Raw genomic sequence first — 24,361 nt, forward strand, 5'->3', positions numbered from 1 at the left:
ATGCCCCCAGAGCAAAGCTCAGCTCAGTGCAGGGAATTCTCCTTGGAATTAAAGGTTAGCAGGCACTCACCTGGGCTCTGAAGGCTCTGGAGGACGAGTGGAGCTGAGTGAATGAGCTGCTCTTCCCTCCAAGGACTTTTATACAGTTCCCAAGTCCCTTCCTGGAAATGCAATAACCCCCTGGGGGAAAAAATGACCAAGGTATTTACAAAACAGCCCCACCCCTAATTACCCACCACCTTCAAAAGCTCCTTCCTCCCCGATTTCTTTGATTGACTTGTCAGGCTCTGGATTGTCTTCCTCGTCTTACACAGCTTTAATTGCACCCTGCCCCTGGCGGGCTCTGAGTGAAAACCGTGTGGGCGGCCGGGCTGGCTCACCCTCACGGCACGATGAATTTTAGGTTGCAAAACGGGTGGCAAAGGTGGTGAGTTTTGGGGTTCCTGTCCTCCCGAAACCTCTCGCCTGGAGTCTGGCAGGAAGGAGAGGTCCCTGTGCCCCGTCCTCCCCGACTGGTCTTGGTAGGAAAAAAATCTTGGGGCTCTTGTGGAGAAAAACCACCATTCTCAGGTTCTCCCCCCTGAAAAATGGTGAATTCTTAGAAAGTCCTGGTTGGATGTGCTTGGAAAACATCTTTAAGGTTGTTTTTACCCCAGGAGGCACCTGCAGGTACCAGAACTGAGCCGAGGGTCCCCTCTCTGGCAGGGTCATTTCCCAAAGGAACAAAACCTGGATGGTGAAGGCTGTGGCCACTGTGGGAGGCTCTGGGAGGTGACCCTGGCAAACCCAGCTGGTGGCACAGGCCGTTGCTGGAAGTGTTGGCTTTTACCTGTGAATTCCCAAAAATGTGATGATGTTTCCTCAGCATGAGGGAGGATTTCTCCCCATGGTGGAGCCCCGGAACAGCTGGAGTGTCTGGGGTCACTCCAGACCCTCCTGGATGTGCCCCTGTGTCACCTGCTCCAGGTAACCCTGCTCCCCAGCTGTTCCAGGGTTCTGTGATTGTGAGATCAGGGATTCTGAGCTTCCATGGTTCCATGGTTCTGTGATTCCCCACCTGTGTGCATCTACTTGGACATCTTCTCCTGGAGTTTCTATCCCACCAGATTTTACGGCCATTCCACCATCACTGACACTGTCACCACCGATTTTCATTGCTGACGTTTTTCCTGGCCAGCCCCTGGATGCCCTACACAGAATTTCTCTGAAGATTTCCATTTTTTTCTCATATTTTACTCAGTTTTATTTGCCAGGCTCTGCAGCAGAGATGGGAAACCGGCGCCGACGGAAGCCGCTTGTGCAAACCTTGCACCCGTGAGTAAGTTGTGAGTAAAATGCTGGGTCAGAGACCACACATCCGAGCTCCCCACGCATCCTGAGCTCCACCAGCTCCACCAGCTCTTCCCTGGGGCAGGATGGGAGCACCTGGGTGCAGAGCACCGGGGTGGTGCAATCCTGGATGCAACCACGGCTTCGCAACACCCCTGGCTTCTCATTTCCCCTCCCGCTCCCGGCCCGACCGTGGAATTCCAACAGGACTCCTGATGTGTTCTCACTCCCTTCCCACCTGAAATCCCTCATGGAGCCACGAGGTTTGGCTGGGCAGAGATGCCCCGAGGCCGAGGGGCGGTGGGTTTTGTTGGGCAGAGGTGCCTTGAAGCCGAGGGGTGGCTCCTGTTTGCTATCACTGAAACAATTCCTGGAGTTTCTATCCAGAGGCGCCATCCAGACTTTCATCCAGAAGCCAGAGATGTGTTTACTGCCCAGCCTGTTTACCAACAGCTGCGGGAGAGGGGCCTTGGTTTGACAAGCACAGACAGGCTGGGGATGAGTCCTGGCTTATCAGAGTTGGGGATGAGTCCTGGTTTATCGGAGTCGGGGATGAGGTGTTATCAGGCTTTGGGATGACTCCTGTGTTATCTCAGCTCCTCACAGGATGACTCGTCCCTGTTGTGCAAGGAGAGGGGAGGAAACCTCGCTGTGCAAAAGGATAAAACCCAGCCTGGGACTCCTCCCAGCCTCAGGCTGGAGCTGAGCTCTGGGGAGGGCGGATCAGCTCCGGCTCCTCGTGTCCAGCCTTGGGCGCAAACCTGGGTTTATTAAAAATTGAACCATCCAAACTTGGGGAGTGCCCTTTGATAGGAGACTCCAGAACCAGGGAGTAAGAAATGGGATTTTCAAGTGTTTTCTGTTTTCTCTGTTTTGGGAGGGACTGAAATTTGGAGGTGGTTTTCAATCACTTGGATGAACACAAATATTTGAAGGCTCTGGGCTTGGTTTTGCAGAATTCTCTGGGAATTTATTTGAGCTTTCAGAGTTTTTTTTCTGCCTTAATGAAGGAAGGAAACCCACAGAAATATCAATAATGAAGTGGTAGATTTTAGAAATAGAAATAAAAAAAAAATAAATGATAACGCTGCCTAATTTTAGAATGGAATCTAACAGGGCTGGTGACAAAATCTTGTGTAATTGTCCCCACATGATAATCTTACGACACTTTATGTGTGAAGGATCCCGTGGCATCAAACACGGGTTTAGAGCTCGAAGGATTTGGGTCTTTGGTGTTTCAGGGTGACGTTTTCTGGATTTTTATTGAGTTGAAAAAGTCAAAATCCCCCCAGGTGGGTGGAAGCAGAATGGTGAGAAACAAACAATGTGATTTCATGTCTCACTTTTAAATGGACCCAGATCTGCGTGTGGTTTTTTTTTTTTTTTTTCCCCTTCCTGACAATTATTTGGATGAGTCAAACAACCCCAGAGGAGATTAAACATTGGGCAAACCCCACGTCCCAGCCAGCCCTGGAACTGTCGTCTCTCCGTGCCTAATTTAGGGCCTGATCCTATCAAAAAAATGCCATGAGCAGGTTATGGGGAGGAAGCCAAGGAGCTCCTCGGAGTTGCCTCATGCACGAGGTTCTACGTGCTCGGGGTTTCGCCATCCCTGGCAATCTCCGGGGCAGGAGCCAGGTAAACAACCTTTCACTGCCAGGTCAGGCTGTAAATAATAATCAGCCGGAAATCCCCTGGAAGATCAGCAGAACTCCTTCATGAGGCTCGTGGGGGCTCCGTGGGGTGGGAACAGCAGCTCCAGAAAGAGCCAGGTTAAGAGCAGAATCCCAAAATTCTGGAAGAGTTGGGGTTGGGAGGGAGATCTCCTGGGGAAGCAGGGGGCATAGGGATGCATCCAGGTGGGGTTGGGAGATCCCATTCCTTCCCTTGGCTCTGCCACTTCCATGGAAATAAATTCTCCCTCATGCTGGGGTGGAATTGGGGTTTGGTTTATCCTTGTCCTGTCATTGGACACCACTGGGAAGAGTCTGGCACCACCTGAACTTCTCTGGCTGTTGAAAGTGATGTATTTTGATTGTATTAACATGAAATTTACATTTAAATTGGGTGTAAAATACACATGAAAAAGGTCCTTTGTGTTGTGGAGATTCCTTGAGGACCCATTTGCATTTTGAATGAAGGAGCTAAAAATGAAAGAAATCATCCCAATATTGGAATTACCCACAGACTGTGAAGTTTTATTTTCCAACCCGTGATCCAGAGGAGATGGAGAAAAGAACCTTTTCCCATCACCACAGCACAAACCCCTTTTTCCAGCAGCTCCTGGGGGACTGTTGTCAGCGAGAGGAATGTGGAGCTCTGCGATGTAATGACACCGTCGGGGGTGGGAAAATTCCATTGTGGCACATCCAGGGTCACTTTTGGGACGTGGGAGAGGCTGCTGGGCCACTCATTTCTTCTGGATGGGGGGCCAGTGGGTGCTCTGCTTGCACTGCTGGCTCTTGATGGTGGGGACGACCACGGGGCATTTCTGCTGCACCACCTGGGCGCATCCCCCGCCCGCAGGGCTGAGCTCTGGCCCAGGGAGCATCCCAGTTCCATATGTCCCATATCCATACCCTCCTCCGTAGTACCCTGAGCCCTCAGAGACCCCCCCCGTGCTTAGGGTGTCACTCAGGGGTGCGGAGTATCCATACCCAGCCCCTGCTCCTGAATCCCCTCCGTGATAGACGGATCCTCCGCCTCCCCCTGCGCTGCCCATGACCGACCCCACATCCTCGCCGCCGTACCCCATCCCCACTCCGGAGCCATAAACCGGGACCGTCCCCACTATGGGGTCCCAGCCAGACGTGACCCCACCGTCCCCACTGCTGACCACGAGGGACCCGTCGGCGTCACACGAGAACCTCCCTGAGATGCTGTAGGGGGCTGGCGCTGGCGGGGGCGGGCAGGCCGAGGGTCTCCGGCTGTAGGTGACAGAAGTGTCTCCGCCACAGGAGAAGGAGGCGCGGCCGTGGTGGTTGGTGAAGGCGCCCGAGCAGAAGCCGCTGTGGCTCAGGGAGATGTCCCGGCTGTAGCCCCGGTTCCGCCGGGACCATTTGCGCCGCAGACAGTGGTAAAGCTGGAAGAGGAAAGGAAAACACCCCCAGTTGTAGAGCAGGAAGAGGAAAGGAGAACACCTCCAGCAGTAAAACTGGAAGACGAAAGAAAAACACCCCCAGTTGTAGAGCAGGAAGAGGAAAGGAAAACACCCCCAGTTGTAGAGCACGAAGAGGAAAGGAAAACACCCCCAGTTGTAGAGCAGGAAGAGGAAAGAAAAAAAAACCCAGTGGTGAAACTGGAAGAGGAAAGGAAAAAAAAAACAGTGGTGAAGCTGGAAGAGGAAAGGAAAAACCCCCAGAGATAAAGCTGGAAGAGAAAAGGAAAATACCCCCAGATATAAAGCTGGAAGAGGAAAGGAAAACACCCCCAGAGATAAAGCTGGAAGAGGAAAGGAAAACACCCCAAGAGGTAAAGCTGGAAGAGGAAAGGAAAACACCCCCAGAGATAAAGCTGGAAGAGGAAAACACCCCCAACTTGCACCGTTTTTCTTCGTGTTGGTGCCAAGGCAGGTGGGGAGGTGCCAGGCAATGTGGCAGCTCCAGGCTTTGAAACGGAGCTGGTAGAGAATCATGGAATTGTGGGGTGGTTTGGGTTTAAAAGACCTTAAAGCTCATCCAGTGGCACCCCCTGCCATGGGCATGGACACCTTCTGCTAGAGCAGGTTGCTCCAAGTCCTTATCCTTCAAATCCAAGGAAATCTGGGCTCTTCCTAGGATAGCTTTCCTCTTTCTACCTCTATTTCCAGAGAATCCAAAAGCTGAAATATAAAATCTGAAACGTATTATTTTCCCCTCTAAAAGCTGCCATGGTTCCCCCCACTCATTTTTGTGCCCACAGAACTGCAAAATTACTGAGGATCGTCCTCGTTTCTGTTCCTCAGTGGTTGCAAGAGCAATGGATCAAAGTTTCCACCCTGCCTCTGTTACTGCAGCCCCAAAATTCTTTTACAGAAGGTGATTGGCCCAGCCACAGAGGCTCGTGGCCTTTCCGAGGTCCAGCTCAGGGTTGTTTTTAAATGATATAAAAATGTGCCCCGCACGTTCTAACCCACAGAGGTTGTGCAGTCCCCACGTTCCGACCCCACCACAGACCCAGCTGGGTTTTTACCCTGCTCATTGATTTCACCCTCTCCTTGATTTCACCTTTTCCTGCAGGAATTGGACCCAGAACGGAGCCGGAGCCCACCCAAATCCCGAGGATTTGGCTCAAGCAGAGGGGTCCTGCTGCCAGCACGAACCAAGGTATCAAATGAACCGCATCCCATGACTAGGAAACGACAAAATCCCAGGAAAAAAAGAGACTTACCCTCTTCAGCCATCGGAAACACATTTAGAAGGTAAAAGCCGACTGAATGAGGAGCTTAAACAGCCTCGGGAAGATTTATATGGCGTTTAAGATGTATGGGAAGTGAGACACCCTCGGGAATGAGAAGGATTTATTTACCAAACTGCGATTTCAGTGTTTGCTTTGACTCCCGATCCATATCTCCCTTCACACCGCTCATTTCGCTGCTGTAATTGTTACTTCTGCCTAATGAGCCCATTCCTGCCCTGGGCTACGCAGGAATCCTCCGGCCCCCAGCCCCGGGAGAGGTGGGTGGGGGTGTGGGTGTAGGAGAATGCGCAGCGAGAGCGGGACAAGGGGGGTGGAACAGCTCCCAAAGCTCTGGTGACCATCTGAGCCCTCCCGGGTGGCTCCAAGGGGAACTTTTTCCGAGGAAAATATTTGCATATGTTCGAAGTGATTGATGCCCTAAGTGGGAATTTTGCAAGGGTGTTGGAGGTGCTCAGAGAGAGAGTTTAAAAAAGGCAGAATTTGCGGAGGTGTGAATGTCCCGATGTTCAAACCCAGCCTGGCTGGATTACGCTTTAATCAAGGATTATGCCTCCACATCCCTCCCTTCCTTCTTTTTAATCTCCTTCCTCCCGTTTGGAACGAGCAGCGGGGCCTCAGAGCAGCTCCTGGAGGCTGGACCGGCTCCGGAAAGTTCTGCTGTGGCAACAAAAAAACCCATTTTTGGCCAAAGCCCCATCCCCGGGCAGCAATCCGTGCGTGGGGCTGCCAGGACAGGGTGCAAAGCCTGGGGAGGGGGGATTTGAGGCCGGGAGGAAGATTTGGAGCAGCCTGAGGGATTTGATGCTGGTTTTATTCCCACCGGCCTGGGGCTGGGTTGGCTGGTTTATAGGTGAGGCTTCCTTCCAGGTACAGATCATGGAATTCCAAAATCCTTGAGGATGGAAAAGCCATCCCAGACCATCGAGTCCAGCCTGTCCCTGGACAGGGCACTGAGAGCCCCTTCCAGGCCTTCCTTGGACACCTCCAGAGATGGGGACTCCAAACCTCCCTGGGCAGCCCCATCCAAGGCCTGACAACCCTTCCATGAGGAAATTCCTCCTGGTGTCCCCCCTGAGCCTCCTCTGGCACAGCCTGAGGGTGTTCCCTCAGCTTGCTGCAGGAAAGGGGAGGATGGCAAGGCTGTGGATGTTGTCATGGATGATTTATTGCCCACCTGGAGCATGACCAGCTGCTGTTGGGCCATCCCCCATCCCTGCTCTTCCTCACTGAGCCTGGTGGTCCTGGTCACATCTCCCATCAGGTCCACATTGTGTGCTGGCACCTCAGAGGACACAGAGGGCCTCCACCATGCCCAGGCACCAAAGGGTGTTGGTGTTATGGTTCCTTCGAATTTTGGGGTCTTCTGTTCCTCCCTCACACAGTCCAGGTGGAAATGAAGGTGCAAAACCTCTGGGACAATAAACCGGGTGGCTTTGGAGTGAAACATCTCATCAGAGACATTTCCACATCCCAAGACCATGAAGTGCAGGTTGGTGGTGCAAGAAAGAAATGAACTCCCAAAAAAAGGGCAGGTTTGAGCAATTGTAACATTTATTGGGTGTAAAAAGTGGCAGAACATTATCAAAGGCACCCCGGCACCAGGAGCAGGGCACAGCAGGGCAATCCTGGAGATCTCACACGAGGGTGCAGCGTCCAGGGGACCGGAGAGGACACGTTGGGAAGGACCAGGCAGCAGAGCCAGGGCTGAAGGCAAGGAGGAGCCATGGCAGAGACTCAGAATTGGAGCTGGCCAGGGCTGTTACTTCTGCTGGCCATAGGGCCAGTAGGAGCTCTGCTTGCTCTGGTGGGACACCACGCTGGGGATGACAATGGGACATTTCTGCTGCGAGGAGCCTCCGCCGCCACCTCCAGAGCTGATGATGATGGTCTGGCCTGAGGAGCCACCACCGTATCCTCCTCCCATCCCATAGCTGGATCCTCCACCGTAGCATCCACCACTGCCTCCACCTCCAATGATGGTCTTCCCTCCTGAAGAGCCACCACCGTACCCTCCTCCCATGCCATATCCTGAGTATCCTCCACCACAGTATCCAGAGGAATCTCCCCCTCCAATGATGGTCTTTGATCCTGAAGAGCCACCACCGTATTCTCCACCCATCCCGTAGCTGCCTCCACTGCAGCATCCAGAGGAACCTCCCCCTCCAATGATGCTCTTCGATCCTGAAGAGCCACCACCATATCCTCCTCCCATGCCACAACCTGAGTATCCTCCACTGCTTCCCCCTCCAATGATGGTCTTTGATCCTGAAGAGCCACCACCGTATTCTCCACCCATCCCGTAGCTGCCTCCACTGCAGCATCCAGAGGAACCTCCACCTCCAATGATGCTCTTTGATCCTGAAGATCCACCACCGTACCCTCCTCCCATGCCACAACCTGAGTATCCTCCACTGCTTCCCTCTCCAATGATGCTCTTTGATCCTGAAGAGCCACCACTATATCCCCCTCCCATCCCATATCCAGAGGAGCCCCCACTGCAGCAGGATCCCCCTCCTCCACCACCAGAGCTGATGATGACTTTGCCCCCTCCGCCCCCGGAGCAGGAGGAGCCTTGGGATTGGTAACTGGAGGAGCCGCCCCCGTGGCAACCGGAGCCTTGGCTGTGGCACCCGCTGGACTGGGAGGACATCCCATGGCAGCCACCGGAGCTTTGTCTGGAGCACATCTTGGAGCAGTGACCCTGCAAGGAACGGAGCTGTCAGAAAGGAGAACCTTGGAGACGCAGCTGAGCCTTCCCAGCTCAGGAAGGAAGAGTTCCCAGGACTTGTCCCATCTTCTGCAGCCCTACTTTAAACTTCCTCCCTGAGAGCTGCCCTGGCATCCCAGGGAGATCTCTGCAGGTCACAACAGTTTCAGGAACCCTCTGCGTGCAGGAAGGTTGGGAACACTTCCCGAGGTTTGCACACATGCTCTGACACGCCTGAAAAATGGTGTGGATCCTTCTGGATGTCTCACACTGACTCAGCAGCTCAAAGTTCAGCTTTCAGGGCTCCACCTGCAACGCCCCTGTCTAAGGAAGGGAGCTCCGTTGGCACCTCCAGTTGGTTTTGGAGCCACCACGGTTCAAAGAACACCCAAAGACAAACTGGTGGAGGGATCTCCCTGCGTAGAGGTTCCAGAAGTTTCCGTATCCACGGGCTTACCTTCGGTGCTGGTGGGAACGTCGCGATGCTCGGCGTGGGTTGAATGAGGAGCCCTGGGATGGCTGAGCTTTTATACCGGCTGCACCGCGCTCCCGAGGGAAGTGAGACACCCTAAGGAATGCTGAGAGATTTATTGACGGAGCCTGGCCTCAGCTGCCTCCTTCCTTGACTCACCTGCAGCAGAGGAGATGCGAAGGAGGCGCATTGGCCCTGTTCTGTATCCCAGCCGCTAATTCCGCCTAATGATTCCCTTCCGGGAGCCTCGCTCCGAATTTTTGGGGCAAACGACATCTCGGGGTCTGTTTTGGGGGGGCCCCAATGAGTTTTTGCTGGGACGGAGCTCCCTGGGTGCCCAGGACAGAGTGGGGACTGAGCAGATGCCCAGCGATGGGGACTGGAATGAGTTGGAAGCCAGAGTGGGATGGAAGGACAAGGATAAAGGACGTGCTTGAGCAGAGTCACAGAGAATTTTGGAGAATTTCCTTGAAGACTGGGAAGATGGGGAGAAGGAGCATGTCCATCCTGCTGGGAGAGGCCAGAGGTGCCACCCCAACAGAGTTCCCTGCTTTGGAGCTGCCCAGATCTGTGTCAGAGGATGCTGTGAGGGTGACAGTGACAAAGGGGACTTTTGCCTCCATCTTTTGTGACCCCAAAGTGGAAGCAGCTGTTGGATTTCCATGGAGGTCTGTGCTTAGCTCCAGCTTCCAGGGGTCTCAGTCTCCAGGCCAAAGTGGGGAAAACCTTGGAATCCTTCTGTTTTCAAAGTTGCACTTGAAGGCCATCAAGACCTGACCCTTGAAGGCCATTGAGACCCCTGAACTCTAGGACATTAAAACACCCCCTCTACCTCAACAGGATCCATTTCTGAGGGTGTTTAGTGGCCACCCCACCCACACCTGAGCAGAGGAGTCACCTGGATATGTTACCTGCTGGAGGATGACAGTTTGTCAGCCCAGCTGTCCCAGCACCAGCTCTGTGTCACGCGTGTTTGGAGCCTGACAGCAGCATCCGCCCTCCCGGGACACTGAGTAGAGGAAAGATTTATAGGGGTTTTGGCTGTGGGGACAAGTGACAGCAGCAGCAGGTCCCGGCTGTCACCACGAACGTGACTTTGAACACGCACACGCGACACCCTTGGGATGGGGACAGGGCCACCAGCCGTGGGGACACACGTGCAGGGGCTTCCTTCATTCAGCTTTGGAGTCCCTCCCGTGGCCTTATCTCTGTTCTCATCTCCAGATCTGAGGTGTCACCGCTGTTCTGGCTCCCATCTCTGGCGTGTGGGTGTTGTACTCCTGAGGATCTCAACACCTTGATCCCTTCCGTGCCTTCAACCTGTAGGGACTTGCCCAGATTAGGACTCTGGATTAGCCAGACTCAGGATTAGCAGCTCATTGGCACAGGGGGACACCCAGCATGGACAGCTCGTCCTGACCCAGGGATGTGGAAAGGCCATGGAGGTTTTTGGAGGGGTGGTGAGAGGAGCTCCTGCGGATCACACAGTGTGGAGAGCCCAGGGTGGGATCCCTGGAAGCACTGGACCTGCAGCCCATGGATTTGTTTGCCAGAGATGTAGGAAAAGTGTGGCTGGAGCACAGGGTCAGCACTGCCACGACCTCTCCAGGTTGGGGAGAAGTTTGGATGCCTGTGTTGGGTAAAGGGAAATGAGGATGTAAAACGCTTCAGGGCCACATTCTCAGTTTTGTGATCTCTGCTGGGCCCTTTTTCCTGCAGTCCTGGGGCCCTCGGGAAGGGCTGGCAGGTTGTGGTGCCTCTTCATCTCCTCACTGCAAACACCTCGGTGGGTGTTTGATACAGAGAGGACAAATCCCTGGCCAGATCCTACAGCACCCTGGATCCCTTTTCCCACCAGATTCCCTCAGGCACAGTGATGCTGACGGTGTGGGGCGTGATCCTGGAGAAGAACTCTCCAGTTTTCTCCAAAAGGCAGGAATCTGTCAGTCGTGATCCCTCAAGTGTTTCATGGCCGATGATCCCTGTAACTCCTAATTTTGTTTCCTCCCTACCAGGTGTGTTTGTGAGGTGAACAAAAACCCTCTGGGCTTAAAGTTAAAGTTCACTGGACTCGAGACTAATCCCACCAGTTCCAAAGAGGTCTTTGGGAATCCTTTCTGAGAGGGTTTTCCCTGCTTTGAGAGGAAAGCCAACTGTCTCTGGGCTGCATCCAAAGGAGAGTGGGCAGGATGGTGAGGGAAGGGTTTTTCTGCTCTGGTGAAACCCCACTGGGAATGCTGTGTCCAGTTCTGGTGTCCCCAAAATAAGAAGGGCATGGAATTGTTGGAGCAAGTCCAGAGGAGGCCATGAAGTAGATAAGAGGAGCCCCTCCTCTATGGAGCCAGGCTGGGAGGGGTGGGAACGTTCAGCCTGGAGGAGAGGAGGTTGTGTGGAGACCCCAGGATCTGCAGGGGCTCCAGGGAAGCTGGAGAGGGACTTTTCCTCAGGACCTGCAGGGACAGGACACAGGGAATGGGTTCAGGGTGAAAGAGGGGAAAATTACGCTGGGTATAGGAAAGATCTGTTGATGAGCACCTGCTCCAGCACTGGAAGTTGGAGAACATTTCCCAGCAGAATGTTCTGGATGTTTTACACATTTTTTGGGAAGCAAACTGACAAAGGAGAAAAGCAACCTCACAAACCAGTTCTGTCCGTGCACAGAAATCTTTATTTCCCGTCACATTTATGGCACAGAGGAGCCACCTGGGAGTTCACAGCACAGGGATGCAGCACCAAGGGAACACAAGGGACGAGGATGTGCTGGGGAAAAACTGGGAGGGCAAGGACTCGACCGTTCCTGATGGGAACCAGAGCAGCCCAGGGCTGTTACTTCTGCTGGCAGGGCCAGTGGGAGCTCTGCTTGGTCTGGTGGGACATGGGGATGACAACAGGACATTTCTGCTGGGAGGAGCCTCCGCCGCCACCTCCAGAGCTGATGATGATGGTCTGGCCTGAGGAGCCGCCGCCGGATCCGCCACCGCAGCATCCAGAGGATCCGCCACCGCCTCCCCCTCCCATGATGATCTTCCCTCCTGAAGAGCCACCACCAGATCCCCCTCCACAGCATCCGGAGGAGCCTCCTCCTCCTCCTCCACCGCCAGAGCTGATGATGATCTTCTGAGCTGATCCCCCACTGCCACCACCGGATCCTCCACCACAGCATCCACCGGATCCTCCACCACCTCCACCTCCCATCATGCTCTTTGAGGAGCCACCACTGGATCCACCACCGCAGCATCCAGAACCTCCACCACCTCCACCTCCCATTATGACCTTCATCCCAGAAGAGCCACCACCAGATCCTCCACCGCAGCACCCACCGCCTCCACCTCCCATCATGCTCTTTGAAGATCCACCACCAGATCCGCCTCCGCAGCATCCGGAGGATCCACCACCGCCTCCACCTCCCATTATGACCTTCATCCCAGAAGAGCCACCACCAGATCCTCCACCGCAGCACCCACCGCCTCCACCTCCCATCATGCTCTTTGAAGATCCACCACCGGATCCGCCGCCGCAGCATCCGGAGGATCCACCACCGCCTCCCATCATGCTCTTTGAGGAGCCCCCACTGGAGCCTCCACCGCAGCACCCACCGCCTCCACCTCCCATCATGCTCTTTGAAGATCCACCGCCGGATCCGCCGCCGCAGCATCCAGAAGAACCTCCACCACCTCCACCTCCCATGATGATCTTCATCCCAGAAGATCCACCGCCAGATCCTCCACCGCAGCATCCGGAGGATCCACCACCGCCTCCTCCTCCTCCCATCATGCTCTTTGAGGAGCCCCCACTGGAGCCTCCACCGCAGCATCCAGAGGATCCTCCTCCTCCTCCTCCTCCACCTCCCATCATGCTCTTTGAAGAACCGCCACCAGATCCCCCTCCGCAGCATCCGGAGGAGCCTCCTCCTCCTCCTCCGCCGCCAGAGCTGATAATGATCTTCTGGGCTGATCCTCCAGAGGATCCTCCACCGCAGCAGGATCCGCCTCCTCCCCCGCCGGAGGAGCCCTGGGACTGTTGGCTACCCCGGCAGCAGCAGCAGCAGCCGCAGCCGTGGCACCCGCTTTGTCTGGAGCACATCTTGGAGCAGTGACCCTGCAAGGAAAAGCTTTTTACTCCAGGGCAGCCACCAGTTCTCACGAGAATTTCCCAAGGCCTGTGACCCCAGTCCAGCCCAACACCACTCTGTAGTGGCCAGGATCCTCTTTTAAAGATTTTTATCCCAAAGTTGTCCCACCTCCTTACCCCAAAGCCATTCCATCTCCATCTCAATACTGATGAGAGACCACCCTCAGCAGCACAGGCTGATCCGGGTTCTGTTTGGTCTGGTGGGACCAAGGCATCCACAAGAGATCTCAATTCATCCCAGCAACTTCCCTGCCCTTCCACTGCCACCCACCAGATGTTTTTCACCAAAACTTTTGCATTTTGGAAGCAGGAAAGGAAGAGAAGAATCCCTCCCTCAGGCAGACCTGGACTTACCCTTCTCGGCTCTGACCACGGACACCTCAGGGCAAAGCTGAGCGAATGAAGCACCCCGAGATCCACCAACTTTTATACCGTTTTTCCTGAGTGGGAAGTGAGGCATCCAAAGGAATGGTGATAGGTTTATTTACCAAACAGACTCTCCTCCTCCATCCCACTTGTCCTGACTCACTGGATGCGGACGATGCCTCTCCCGTGCATCATTTCCTCGGCTGCCCTGCATCCACGGCAGGTCCCACACGTGAGCTCAGCTCCCGCGGTTGAATTCTCGTGGCTGAATTCCTTCTGGGGCTCCAGCAGGATTCTGGAGGTTGCCACCCTCCACTCCAGCCGGGAGATGCCACTGGTGACCGACACCAGAAGGGGCTGGGGAGCCTCTTTTTATTGAGTGTAACACACTGGAGGATCAGGGGGGATTGGTGGGGTGTCAGTGCAAGGCCGGGAGTTGGACTTTGATGATCCTTGGGGGTCCCTTCCACCTCAGGATATTCTGTGATTCCACAGTGGAGATTCCCAGGGGAGCAGGGGTGGGACTGGTGTTGCTGGGGCACCACAGGAATCCCCCCGTGGCTGTGGGAGATTTCCCACCAGGGCAGCGAAGCGTTGATGGGGATTTTTGTTTGATTCCCCCACTCAGGAGAGAGCCGAGGTCAGGCAGGCCCCACCACTTCAAGTGAATGAGATGGAGGGGTACCAGATCCAACATCCCCCCTGTGCAGCAGCATCTCCATGGATATGGACCAAAAACATAAATTCCTGCCCTTTTTGGGGACGACTCTGGCATTTCTGAAGAAGTAACAAGATTTGAGGCTGTGTGGTGGCTCCTGCTGTGGCCCTGAGAATTTCTGTCATTTGGATCTTGGTTTACTTGCTCCTGGGCCATTTCTGGGTGCAGGAATTTCTGACAGCACCATTCCCACCCGCCCCGAACGAGGACTCCAGACTCTGGCATTGCTCTGTGCCAGTGATGTCAGTGTTTGTGCAGTTCCCAGCCACTGGAATTTTAGCACCCTCCATGACTTCCCATAATAAAATCCCAGGAAACTCAGCTATTCCAGTGGTAGCCCTGGCTGGAGGGGCTCATCTGGGTGTGTTTTGAGGTGTTTGCCTCACTGAGGTCCCCACGGGGGTGAGGGCAGAGGGTGGAGGGACAGGGGAAGCCGTTATGGCCGTGGGTCACTCCTCTTTCTCCTGGGACAATTCCAGGTGTCCGTCACCTTCCTCCCGTAGAACAATTCCGAGGTTTAATTCCCTTTCCCTGCTAATTGCTGGAGTAGACCACATCAAAGAGATCGCTCCCCACAGGGAAACTCCCTCTGAAGACTCACACCCGGAGCTGTTCTAGCCCTGTGGGAATGAGGAAATCCCCAAGTGCTCCAGCCTGAGCATCCCAGCCCTTGGAAGGGCCTTGCTGGGGTCCCTGATTCCACTGGGGGTTCACAGCTGGAAAAGTGTTGGAGAACTTCATTTTTCTTCCACTTGTGAGAGCACCTGGAAGGGTGCACCACCTCAGGAAGGGCCTGATCTTCTCCCACCCCATAATTACACCTTGAAATCTTTCACAGATGAATTTTGCCGTCTTCTCTCTCTGAACCCGCTCAGAACTTTCTTGGGCATGGCCAGAATTTTGGTGAGGTAGAGAGACCCCAGTGATCAGCTCTGTGGTACCTTCTCTGACAGGCAAAAGTCAGGATCATCATCATCATCAAGAGACATTAAAAAATGACCTGAGAATGTTTAGTGAATCCAAAATCTCTTCTACCAGTGGGGTTTCAGTGGAGTTTTGCTCTGGAGCTTTATTGCAGCGGCACTGGAATCAAACCAGGAATGGAAATAAAGCAACCGGGGCCGGAAAATCCAACCACTCACGCACGGAACTTTCTAGAACTGCAACTTTTATTGTCTGGTGCAAGCACTTGAACACTGGGGCAGGAACAGGCACACGGAACAGCCCTGGCTGGAGTTATGGATACGCAACACCAGAGGTTCCGGTCAGAACATTCCCAGGGGAAGGGAGAAGAGAACAAGGCAAATAATCTTAAATTTAATAGGTGAGGAAATGTCAGGCATCTTCATATCTTGGGCTTCCTTGGTGGCAGAGTCCTTCTGGCAGCCACTACTTGCGCTTGGTCTGCGGTGGCCAGCAGATGGGCTGGGTCTGCTGCTGCATGGACATTCCTCCAGAGCTGGAGGAGCCACCTCCACCTCCACCACCGCCCCCGATGATGACGACAGGACCCTGGCCCTGGTGGCCTGAGCCTCCTCCTCCTCCTCCACTGCCTCCCCCAATGCACACGGGGCCATGGCTTTGCTGCCCTGAGCCTCCTCCTCCTCCTCCTCCACCACCACTGATGATGATGGGACCTTGGCCCTGGTGGCCTGAGCCACCACCTCCTCCTCCTCCTCCTCCTCCTCCTCCTCCTCCTCCCATGCCACCTCCAATGCAGATGGGACCTTGACCCTGGTGCCCTGAACCTCCTCCTCCTCCTCCTCCACCACCACTAATGATGATGGGACCTTGACCCTGGTGCCCTGAACCTCCTCCTCCTCCTCCTCCTCCCATGCCACCCCCACCAATGCAGATGGGACCTTGGCCTTGGTGGCTTGAGCCGCCACCTCCACCACCACCACCGCCACCACTAATAACGATGGGACCTTGGCTTTGCTGACCACCACCACCTCCTCCTCCTCCTCCAATGCAGATGGGACCTTGGCTCTGCTGCCCTGAACCTCCACCTCCTCCTCCCTTGCCACCACCACCACCACCACCACCACCGCTAATGATGATGGGACCTTGGCCCTGCTGCCCTGAGCCACCACCGCATCCACCACCACCTCCACCTCCTCCTCCCTTTCCACCACCACCACCACCACCACTAATGATGATGGGACCTTGGCCCTGTTGCCCTGAGCCACCACCACATCCACCACCACCTCCACCTCCTCCTCCCTTGCCACCACCACCACCACCACCACCACTAATGATGATGGGACCTTGGCCCTGCTGCCCTGAGCCACCACCACATCCACCTCCTCCTCCACCACCTCCTCCCTTGCCACCACCACCACCACCACCACCACTAATGATGATGGGACCTTGGCCCTGCTGCCCTGAGCCACCACCACCTCCTCCTCCTCCTCCTCCCTTGCCACCCCCACCGATGCAGATGGGCCCTTGGCTTTGCTGCCCTGAGCCTCCACCACCACCACCTCCTCCACTAATAACAATGGGACCTTGGCTTTGTTGCCCACCACCACCACCTCCTCCTCCTCCCCCTCCAATGCAGATGGGACCTTGGCCCTGGTGACCACCGCCACCTCCACCACCACCACCGCCACCTTCAATAATGATGATACCTTTGCCCTGCTGGCCTGAGCCTCCACCACCACCACCACCACCACCTCCTCCATCTATGCAGATGGGACCTTGGCTTTGCTGACCACCACCTCCTCCTCCTCCTCCTCCTCCGATGCAGATGGGTACATGGCTCTGGTGGTCAGAACCCCCTCCTCCGCCACCTCCACCCCCTCCAATAATGATGGGACCTTGGCTTTGTTGCCCGGAGCCCCCTCCACCTCCTCCTCCTCCTCCTCCAATAATGCAGATGGATCCTTGGCTCTGCTGGCCGCCTCCTCCTCCTCCTCCACCTCCTCCTCCTCCACCTCCACAGGAGGTTAACGGCATGTGAGTCTGATAAATGATCCCACCACCGCCACCGCTGCCACCGCCGCCACCGCAGCAGCCTCCTCCTCCTCCTCCTCCTCCGTGGCAGGACGATCCCTGGGTCTGGTATCCTCCTCCACCGCTGCTGTGGCAGCATCCTCCTCCTCCTCCACCTCCTCCGTGATGGCAGCAGCAGCCGCAGCCGCCGCCGCCGCCGCCGTGGCACCCTCCGGACTGCTGGGACATCCCTTGGCCGTCGCCCTTCTGCTGGTGGGAGCCCATGGTCTGTGTGATGGGAGTCCTGCAGGAGACAAAAAATCCAGGCCTGAGCACTTCCAGAGGGAGGGAATGTTGCGCTACTGGGCCACCCCATTCCCTTCCAACAGGGAATTGTCTTCTCTTCCCTTTTTGCTCCTTCCGCCGCCTCTGACTGGTGCAAAAATTGTCAAATTAATGAATTAAACTGAAAACAGGTGAAATTTTTAGCTTTTTCCATCCACAGAACCTCCTTATCCAGATATAACTGTTCCTTTTTTTATCTAGGACAACAATCACGCCTTAATAATTCCCTCTTGCAGCAGGTGTGTCACTGCAAGAGGCACACGAGGCTGTGGTACCCCAGAATTACCCTCATCCAAATGTGGTTTGGGAATTGGGAAAGGGCTGCAGTGCTCAGGGACGGGGATTAATCTTCCCTGGCCGCAGGAAAGAACCCAGCTCGTCATTTGCATAACAATAACTCCGTTGTACTTTGAAATTCTTCAATCCTTTCAAATTCTTCAATTCTTTCAAAGGAGCTCAGTGTTTCATTTCTCCTCCAGAAGGAGAAGGAAGAGGAACAGCCTGTGGAAAAGTCAGAGATGCAAAAGAAAGGGGAGAGGAAAAAAAAGCCCAAAACTTCGGCAGCTCCAGGGCAGCACTTGGAGGGTTTGATGTGTGTCTGTCCCCGAGGGATGCTCTGAAGTTTGAGCTCTTCTTTAGCACTTAATCCCCACCCCAGCCACGTCCTCATCCTCGTGGGTGGGAATTGATGTTCCTGTGGAGGGAAGGGACCGCTCTGAAAGAAAAAGGTCAGCAGGATCTGGTGTCCAAACCTCCAAGAAATGAAGTGCTCCTCAAGAAATGCTCCTCAGGGAAGTGCTCCTCGAGAAATGAAGCGCTTAAAAGAAACCCCTTCCCCACCCAGATAAAAGAGGAAAGAGCCCCACTCTGTGTTTCTGCTCCTCTGTTTCCCACTCTTTCCCTTTCCCTCAAGGTTTGTTTTCCAAGAATATTCAGGAATTGTGTGTGTGTGGGGTGTTGGGCCCAGAGAAATCCAAGGTGCTCCAAACTCCAGATTTTCCATGTCCCAGCTCTCTCCTTTTCCTGTGCGGTTACACGATGCCTGGACTGGTAGGAAAAAAAACCCCAAAAAACAACTGCAAATAAAGAGGAATTTTTGAGACCCAAAAGCCACATTTAACCCCACATTTCCACTTCAGCATTCCAAGCCTAGTCAGCCAAATCAACTTCCATCAGTAGCGTGGAATCTCTTACCGTGTCCCACGGCACGAACCAGTGGAAAGGAGTCAACGGGACTGAGGGAACGTGGTGTGGGAGAACTTTTATATAGGATCTGGTCCTCCTCTTGGAAAGAAGCAATGATTGATTTATTTACGGCCAAGCCCAGCCCCGACTGCCCACTTACCTCGCATAATCTCGGGCTCAGTCACTGCAGAGATCGCTATCGCCCTTCCTTCCACCACCTCTTTTGTTAAAATTATTGGCTGGCTCCACCTACTCGGAGCAAAGTGAGGAAACACCAAAAACCAGAAACATTTTCAGGGTCAACGAGTGATTTTTTGATTTCTCTCTAGAAAAGCTCAGCATTCCAGAGAGGAAACTTGGCGTGGGGGGGTGTGTTTTGTCTTTATGGAATTTATTCCTCATTCTAGAAAATATTTCTGAGCTGCCAGAGGTGGCCCTGGCGTGTCATTAGGGTGTGATGCAACCCAGGCTGTGGATTATATGTTCCTGATGACACCCACGTTATTGCCAGGGACACGTTGGGCTCCGGTGAGTCCGGAGGAGCTGCAGCTCCCCAAAAAACACAACAAATGCCTCCAGAGCCAGAGGTTGGAGTGATGCAAATCTGGGAGGCTCCGGGTGATTTAGGGCCCTTGGAGGGTTTGACCTGCTGAGAAGTGGAGGGAAGGAGCCCAAAGAAGCCCAAAGAAGCCCAAAGAAGGAGTGAAATGGTCCTTGGGTAGTTTTGGAGGAAAGCTGAGGGAATTGGGGCTGCTCAGCCTTGAGGAAGGGAAGATTTGGGGTGACCTTGAAGGGGCTGCAAGGAACACGGGGAAAGATTTTACAAGGATTTGGAGTGACAAGAAAAGGGGGAACGGGTTAAAACTGAAAGAAGGGAGATTTTGGGTGGATATGGGGAAGAAATTGCTCCCTGTGAGGGTGGTGAGGCCCTCACCCCCAAACTGCAGGAGAACCCACTCTGGATGGAGTTTGCTCCCACTTTTCCTGCCTTTCTTTTGCCATCCTGGAATCGTTCCAGGCAGCAAAACTCTCCAGCTCCAGGCGAGCTCCAAAGTGCCAGAGTTGGGAGGATCTTTCTCTCAGATGGAGCTGATTGAGGCAACGGGAAGTTGATTTATTATTTCATTATTTCAGTTCTTGGTGCCAGAGCCGCAGGCTGTGCCACCCAGGTGCCACCTTCCTGCCCCAATCCTGCCCAAATCCTGCCCTGGAGGCTGCTCAGCCTCGTCTCAGTTCTGTCTCGTCCTCCCCAAATGCCACCAAAGGACCTGGCTGGAGGTGACACCAGGTGGCACAGGACAAGGGCCCTCTCCCCAGGGCTGTGTTAGGGCTCACCTGAACGGGATTTCATGGGATTTTTGTTATAAGAAGCCCCCAAAATAGAGATATATTTTAAAAAATTTAACATATTAATATTTATATGTGGAGAATTGAATTTTTATATATACATATATATATATAATTTAACATTATATATATAAATGATGCATTACCATTATTATACACACGCACATAATATTATATATAAACAAATAAATGCTATATCATGTTATAAATATAAATATAAATATAAATATAAAATAAAGTAAATAAATAGAAATATAAAATAAAAAAATAAAAGAAAAAAAAAATAAAAATAAAAAAAAAAAAAAAATAAAAATAAAAATAAAATAAAAATAAATAAAATATAAATATAAATATAAATATAAATATAAATTAAAATAAATATAAGTATAAAAAATAACTATAAAATATAAATATAAATATAAATATAAATTTAAAAAAATTAAAATTAAAAATATAAATATATAATATTAAAATTTTTTATTCTGAAAACTTTTGGAAGTCTCTTCTCCACATCCCTCCCAAGTGATGCTCAGACACACCTGGCTGTTGGAGGATGAGCAGGAGAGTAGGCAGGTTAAAAATACCTACAGAAAAAGTTCAATTTAAAAAAAATAAATAAATAAGCAATAATTAATTGCTCTGTTCAACAAATAAACAGAGCAAAAAAAAAAAGTGAAATAAAATAAAAACCACCTCCCCTTTCCCGAAATTTGGTGCTGAATTTCCCACAAAACCGAGGGAAAATTTGATTTTAATTGAATAAAAATGAAAATTTAAATTGAAATTCAGGAACACCCAGGCCCCTCCATGGACAGGCTTTGGGAGCAAAGTGGGGCAGGGAAGGGAGAGCTGAAGGGATTCTGGGCAGCTCTGGAATCAGAGGAAGGGCTGTGGTTGCAGCACATCCTCTGCTTATCTGGAGCAGCTTGTTTATCTCTGCTGCCGGGATCCAGGGCACTCAGGATGCACCTGCCAGGGTCCAGCACATAAAATGTGAACCTGGATTTCTGGGAGCATTCATCCAGATTTCTGGGAGCCATTTCCTGATTTCTGGGAGCCATTTTGGTGATTTCTGGGTGCAATTCTCCTGATTTCTGGGAGCAATTCCCCTGATTTCTGGGAGCCATTTTCCTGATTTCTGGGAGCCATTTCCTGATTTCTGGGAGGAATTCTCCTGATTTCTGGGAGGAATTCTCTTGATTTCTGGGAGCCATTTTGGTGATTTCTGGGTGCAATTCTCCTGATTTTTGAGAGCAATTTTGGTGATTTCTGGATGTAATTCTCCAGATTTCTGTGTGCATTTCTCCTGATTTCTGGGTGTATTTCTCCAGATTTCTGGGTGCAATTCTCCAGATTTCTGGGTGTAATTCTCCAGATTTCTGGAAGCAATTTTGGTGATTTCTGGGTGCAATTCTCCTGATTTTTGAGAGCAATTTCCTGATTCTGGGAGCCATTTTCCTGATTTCTGGGTGCATTTCTCCAGATTTCTGGGAGCATTCATCCAGATTTCTGGGAGCCATTTCCAGATTTCTGTGTGCAATTATGGTGATTTCTGGGTGCAATTGTCCTGATTTTTGAAAGCAATTTTCCTGATTTCTGGGTGTATTTCTCCTCATTTCTAGGAGCCATTTCCTGATTTCTGGGAGGAATTCTCCTGATTTTTGAGAGCAATTCCCCTGATTTCTGTGTGCAATTCTCCTGATTTCTGTGTGCAATTCTCCTGATTTCTGGGTGCAATTCTGATTTCTGGGTGCAATTCTCCTGTTTTTTGAAAGCAATTTTGGTGATTTCTGGATGTAATTCTCCAGATTTCTGTGTGCAATTCCCCTGATTTCTGTGTGGAATTCCCCAGATTTCTGGGTGCATTTCTCCAGATTTCTGGGTTTATTTCTCCAGATTTCTGTGTGCAATTCCCCTGATTTCTGTGTGCAATTCCCCAGATTTCTGGGTGTATTTCTCCTCATTTCTGGGTTTATTTCTCCTCATTTCTGGGAGCAATTCCCCTGATTTCAACACCTGCTGTGATTTGTATCTCCCTGCCAAGGAATTTCGACACGGCTGGCCAGGTTTGTGTACCCCAACCAGGGCAACTTTCCCCAATAATTAACTGCCAGTGGTTTTGGCAGTGGAACAGTCGATTGTCCAGCTGTGCCTTGCTTCCCTAATTTCACTTTTATTTGGTCCCTGCACTTTGCCACCACCATTTAAGCCTCAGCCACACCCTGGCTTCCATTTTCTTCTTTCCCCCACGCTGGTTCCTCATTCTTCAAGGTTGGGAAATCCTTGGGAGCTTCGCTGGGAATTTGGGAGCTGGGAAATGGGATGAGTTGGGCCTGACCTTGGCACGGCCCAAAGCAAAGCTCAGCTTAACAAAACCTTGCCTGGCTTTAAATCTGGCACAGGAATGGCCTGGGGGTCAAAATGTTTCTGACTGCTCCAATGAATTCCTGGCAAATTCCTCCAAAGCTTGGAGGATCAGGAGGTTGATGAAGGGGGTTGGAGCCTGTTCCCAATGGATGCAGGCTGGGAATGTTGGGAATTCTCAGCCTGTGGAGATCTCAGAGCCCTTTCCAGGGGCTCCAGGGGAGCTGGAGAGGGACTTTTCCTCAGGAACTGCAGGGAATGAGTTCACACTGAAAGAGGGGAAATTTAAAGGGGGTATTGGGCAGGAATTGTTCCCTGTGAGGGTGGGGAGGCCCTGGCCCAGGTTATTCCATGGATTTCCCATCCCTGGAAGTGTTCTGGGCCAGGCTGGAGGGAGCTTGGGCCGGTGGGAGTTGTCCCAAAGCGGTCGGACAGAAACGATCATTTTTTTAATTACTGAAATTTCCAAAGAAGTGGAAGAACATTTCGAAAATAAATTAAATCAGCGAGCTTCTGGCAAGCCAGGACTTGGAGCTGAGCCTGACCCAGGCAGACACTGGCGGCAGATGAAACAAAAAGGAGGAGAAGTCAAAATTGAGCAAGAGCTCCGCCCCCTCAGAGGCGCAGATCCCTTATCAGAGCCACGGCCTCGTCACGGGAGGGTTTGGTAATGGCAGCAAAATTGGGGCCACTTCCTTCCTGCACACGCCAACCTCGGGCCCATTTGGGTGCTGTCATCCCAAATTATCCCTGGAGATGGATTTCCCACCATGGTGGCGACCAGAGAGAGCCCCAGGAGGGTCACCCAACACCTCCTGGGGTGGGAAAATGTCACAGTTGAGGTGGAGACAACACAGAGCAGCACTCCATTTTCAGGGGGCTTCAAACTGTCTTTATTCTATTTATTCTAATATTCCTATTATTCCTGTTTATTCTATAATTCCTATATTATTCTATTATTCCTATTATTCTATTAGTCCTATTATTCTATTATTCCTATTATTCTATTATTCCTATTATTCTATATTCCTATTTATTCTATAATTCCTATTTATTCTATAATTCCTATTATTATTTATTATTCCTATTTATTCTATTATTCCTATTATTCATATTCCTATATTCTATAATTCCTATTATTTATTCTATATCCTATTATTCTATAATTCCTATTATTCTATTATTCCTATTTATTCTATATTCCTATTATTCTATTATTCCTATTTATTCTATAATTCCTATTATTTATTCCATAATTCCTATTATCTCATTATTCCTATTATTCGATTATTCCTATTTATTCTATAATTCCTATTATTTATTCTAATATTCCTATTTATTCTATTATTCCTATTATTCTATTATTCCTATTTATTCTATAATTCCTATTATTTATTCTATTATTCCTATTTCTATTATGCCACTTCCTTCCTGCACTCACCAACCTCGGGCCCATTTGGGTGCTGTCATCCCAAATTATCCCTGGAGATGGATTCTTATTTCTCCTTTTTTTCCTTGGTTTCCGTGTCAAGGACCTCAAGATTTCTCTTATTTCTCCTTTTTTTCCTTGGTTTCTGTGTCAAGGACCCCAAGATTTCTCTTATTTCTCCTTTTTTCTTTATTGGTTTCCATGTCAAGGACCTCAAGATTTCTCTTATTTCTCCTTTTTTTCCTTGGTTTCTGTGTCAAGGACCTCAAGATTTCTCTTATTTCTCCTTTTTTCTTTATTGGTTTCTGTGTCAAGGACCCCAAGATTTCTCTTATTTCTCCTTTTTTTCCTCAGTTTCTGTATCAAGGACCCCAAGATTTCTCTTATTTCTCCTTTTTTTAACTCGGTTTCCATGTCAAGGACCCCAAGATTTCTCTTATTTCTCATTTTTTTTCTTGGTTTCTCTGTCAAGGACCTCGGTAGAAAATCCTTTTTGGGGTGGACGTGGATCTTCTTCTCAAAACTTCTCTCCCAGGAGTCTCTGTAAAACCTCTCCCACAGGAAAAGAACATTTCCTTCTGCTTCCAGAGGGGGAATGAGCCACGGGAGGGTCCCCAACCCACCCTGAGTCCCGTG

The 24,361-nt window shown here is 51.6% G+C and overlaps 4 protein-coding genes across 35 annotated transcripts; all 4 read right to left on the reverse strand.

Moving 5' to 3' along the window:
* Positions 1 to 3,498: 3,498 nt before the first annotated feature.
* Positions 3,499 to 5,987, reverse strand: LOC108963496 (loricrin-like). 3 transcript variants are annotated; one of them, XM_018924240.3, is made up of 2 exons: positions 5,698 to 5,987; positions 3,499 to 4,411 (listed from the first exon to the last, which is right to left on the reverse strand). In XM_018924240.3, exons 1-2 carry the CDS (start codon positions 5,719 to 5,721, stop codon positions 3,740 to 3,742), a joined length of 696 nt encoding a protein of 231 aa, XP_018779785.2. In that variant the 5' UTR covers positions 5,722 to 5,987; the 3' UTR covers positions 3,499 to 3,739. The 3 variants fall into 3 exon arrangements, with proteins under 3 accessions (XP_018779785.2, XP_050840453.1, XP_050840452.1); XM_050984496.1 differs by lacking the exon at positions 5,698 to 5,987 and adding an exon at positions 4,542 to 5,548 and having other exon boundaries at positions 3,499 to 4,469; XM_050984495.1 differs by lacking the exon at positions 5,698 to 5,987 and adding an exon at positions 4,506 to 5,548 and having other exon boundaries at positions 3,499 to 4,469.
* Positions 5,988 to 7,255: 1,268 nt separating this feature from the next.
* LOC108963497 (loricrin-like) lies at positions 7,256 to 8,028 on the reverse strand. Its single transcript, XM_018924241.3, has one exon. It carries the CDS (start codon positions 8,021 to 8,023, stop codon positions 7,487 to 7,489), a length of 537 nt encoding a protein of 178 aa, XP_018779786.2. The 5' UTR covers positions 8,024 to 8,028; the 3' UTR covers positions 7,256 to 7,486.
* A 3,523-nt stretch (positions 8,029 to 11,551) lies between these two features.
* Positions 11,552 to 13,497, reverse strand: LOC108963499 (loricrin-like). 8 transcript variants are annotated; one of them, XM_050984468.1, is made up of 4 exons: positions 13,392 to 13,497; positions 12,512 to 13,004; positions 12,193 to 12,235; positions 11,552 to 12,114 (listed from the first exon to the last, which is right to left on the reverse strand). In XM_050984468.1, exons 2-4 carry the CDS (start codon positions 12,987 to 12,989, stop codon positions 11,733 to 11,735), a joined length of 903 nt encoding a protein of 300 aa, XP_050840425.1. In that variant the 5' UTR covers positions 12,990 to 13,004; positions 13,392 to 13,497; the 3' UTR covers positions 11,552 to 11,732. The 8 variants fall into 8 exon arrangements, with proteins under 8 accessions (XP_050840425.1, XP_050840424.1, XP_050840422.1 ...); XM_050984467.1 differs by lacking the exon at positions 12,193 to 12,235 and adding an exon at positions 12,337 to 12,379; XM_050984465.1 differs by having other exon boundaries at positions 11,552 to 12,304; positions 12,581 to 13,004.
* Positions 13,498 to 15,268: 1,771 nt separating this feature from the next.
* Positions 15,269 to 18,734, reverse strand: LOC108963498 (uncharacterized). Of its 23 annotated transcripts, none has more exons than XM_050984472.1 (5): positions 18,595 to 18,734; positions 17,232 to 17,359; positions 16,521 to 17,153; positions 16,188 to 16,424; positions 15,269 to 16,103 (listed from the first exon to the last, which is right to left on the reverse strand). In XM_050984472.1, exons 3-5 carry the CDS (start codon positions 16,803 to 16,805, stop codon positions 15,387 to 15,389), a joined length of 1,239 nt encoding a protein of 412 aa, XP_050840429.1. In that variant the 5' UTR covers positions 16,806 to 17,153; positions 17,232 to 17,359; positions 18,595 to 18,734; the 3' UTR covers positions 15,269 to 15,386. The 23 variants fall into 23 exon arrangements, with proteins under 23 accessions (XP_050840429.1, XP_050840430.1, XP_050840438.1 ...); XM_050984473.1 differs by having other exon boundaries at positions 16,521 to 17,156; XM_050984481.1 differs by having other exon boundaries at positions 16,188 to 16,229; positions 16,329 to 16,424; positions 16,521 to 17,359.
* Positions 18,735 to 24,361: the final 5,627 nt, after the last annotated feature.

Source organism: Serinus canaria, chromosome 25, assembly GCF_022539315.1.
Source record: "Serinus canaria isolate serCan28SL12 chromosome 25, serCan2020, whole genome shotgun sequence".
NCBI lineage: Eukaryota > Metazoa > Chordata > Aves > Passeriformes > Fringillidae > Serinus > Serinus canaria.

What these genes read in the sequence shown, in the direction of transcription:
- LOC108963496 (XM_050984495.1), bottom strand. Translation starts at nt 4,963, where the DNA reads ATGATTCTCTACCAGCTCCGTTTCAAAGCCTGGAGCTGCCACATTGCC. An exon ending in TTCCTGCTCTACAACTGGGG is followed by an intron (nt 4,470 to 4,505) that starts GTGTTTTTCTTT and finishes TTACTGCTGGAG; the next exon opens with GTGTTCTCCTTTCCTCTTCC.
- LOC108963499 (XM_050984461.1), bottom strand. Translation starts at nt 12,989, where the DNA reads ATGTGCTCCAGACAAAGCGGGTGCCACGGCTGCGGCTGCTGCTGCTGC.
- LOC108963497 (XM_018924241.3), bottom strand. Translation starts at nt 8,023, where the DNA reads ATGGGTGGAGAATACGGTGGTGGCTCTTCAGGATCAAAGACCATCATT.
- LOC108963498 (XM_050984472.1), bottom strand. Translation starts at nt 16,805, where the DNA reads ATGGAGGAGGTGGTGGTGGTGGTGGTGGTGGAGGCTCAGGCCAGCAGG. An exon ending in GGGAGGAGGAGGAGGAGGAG is followed by an intron (nt 16,425 to 16,520) that starts GTGGTGGTGGCT and finishes GTGGAGGAGGAG; the next exon opens with GTGGATGTGGTGGTGGCTCA. An exon ending in CTCAGGGCAGCAGGGCCAAG is followed by an intron (nt 16,104 to 16,187) that starts GTCCCATCATCA and finishes AGCAGAGCCAAG; the next exon opens with GTCCCATCTGCATTGGAGGA.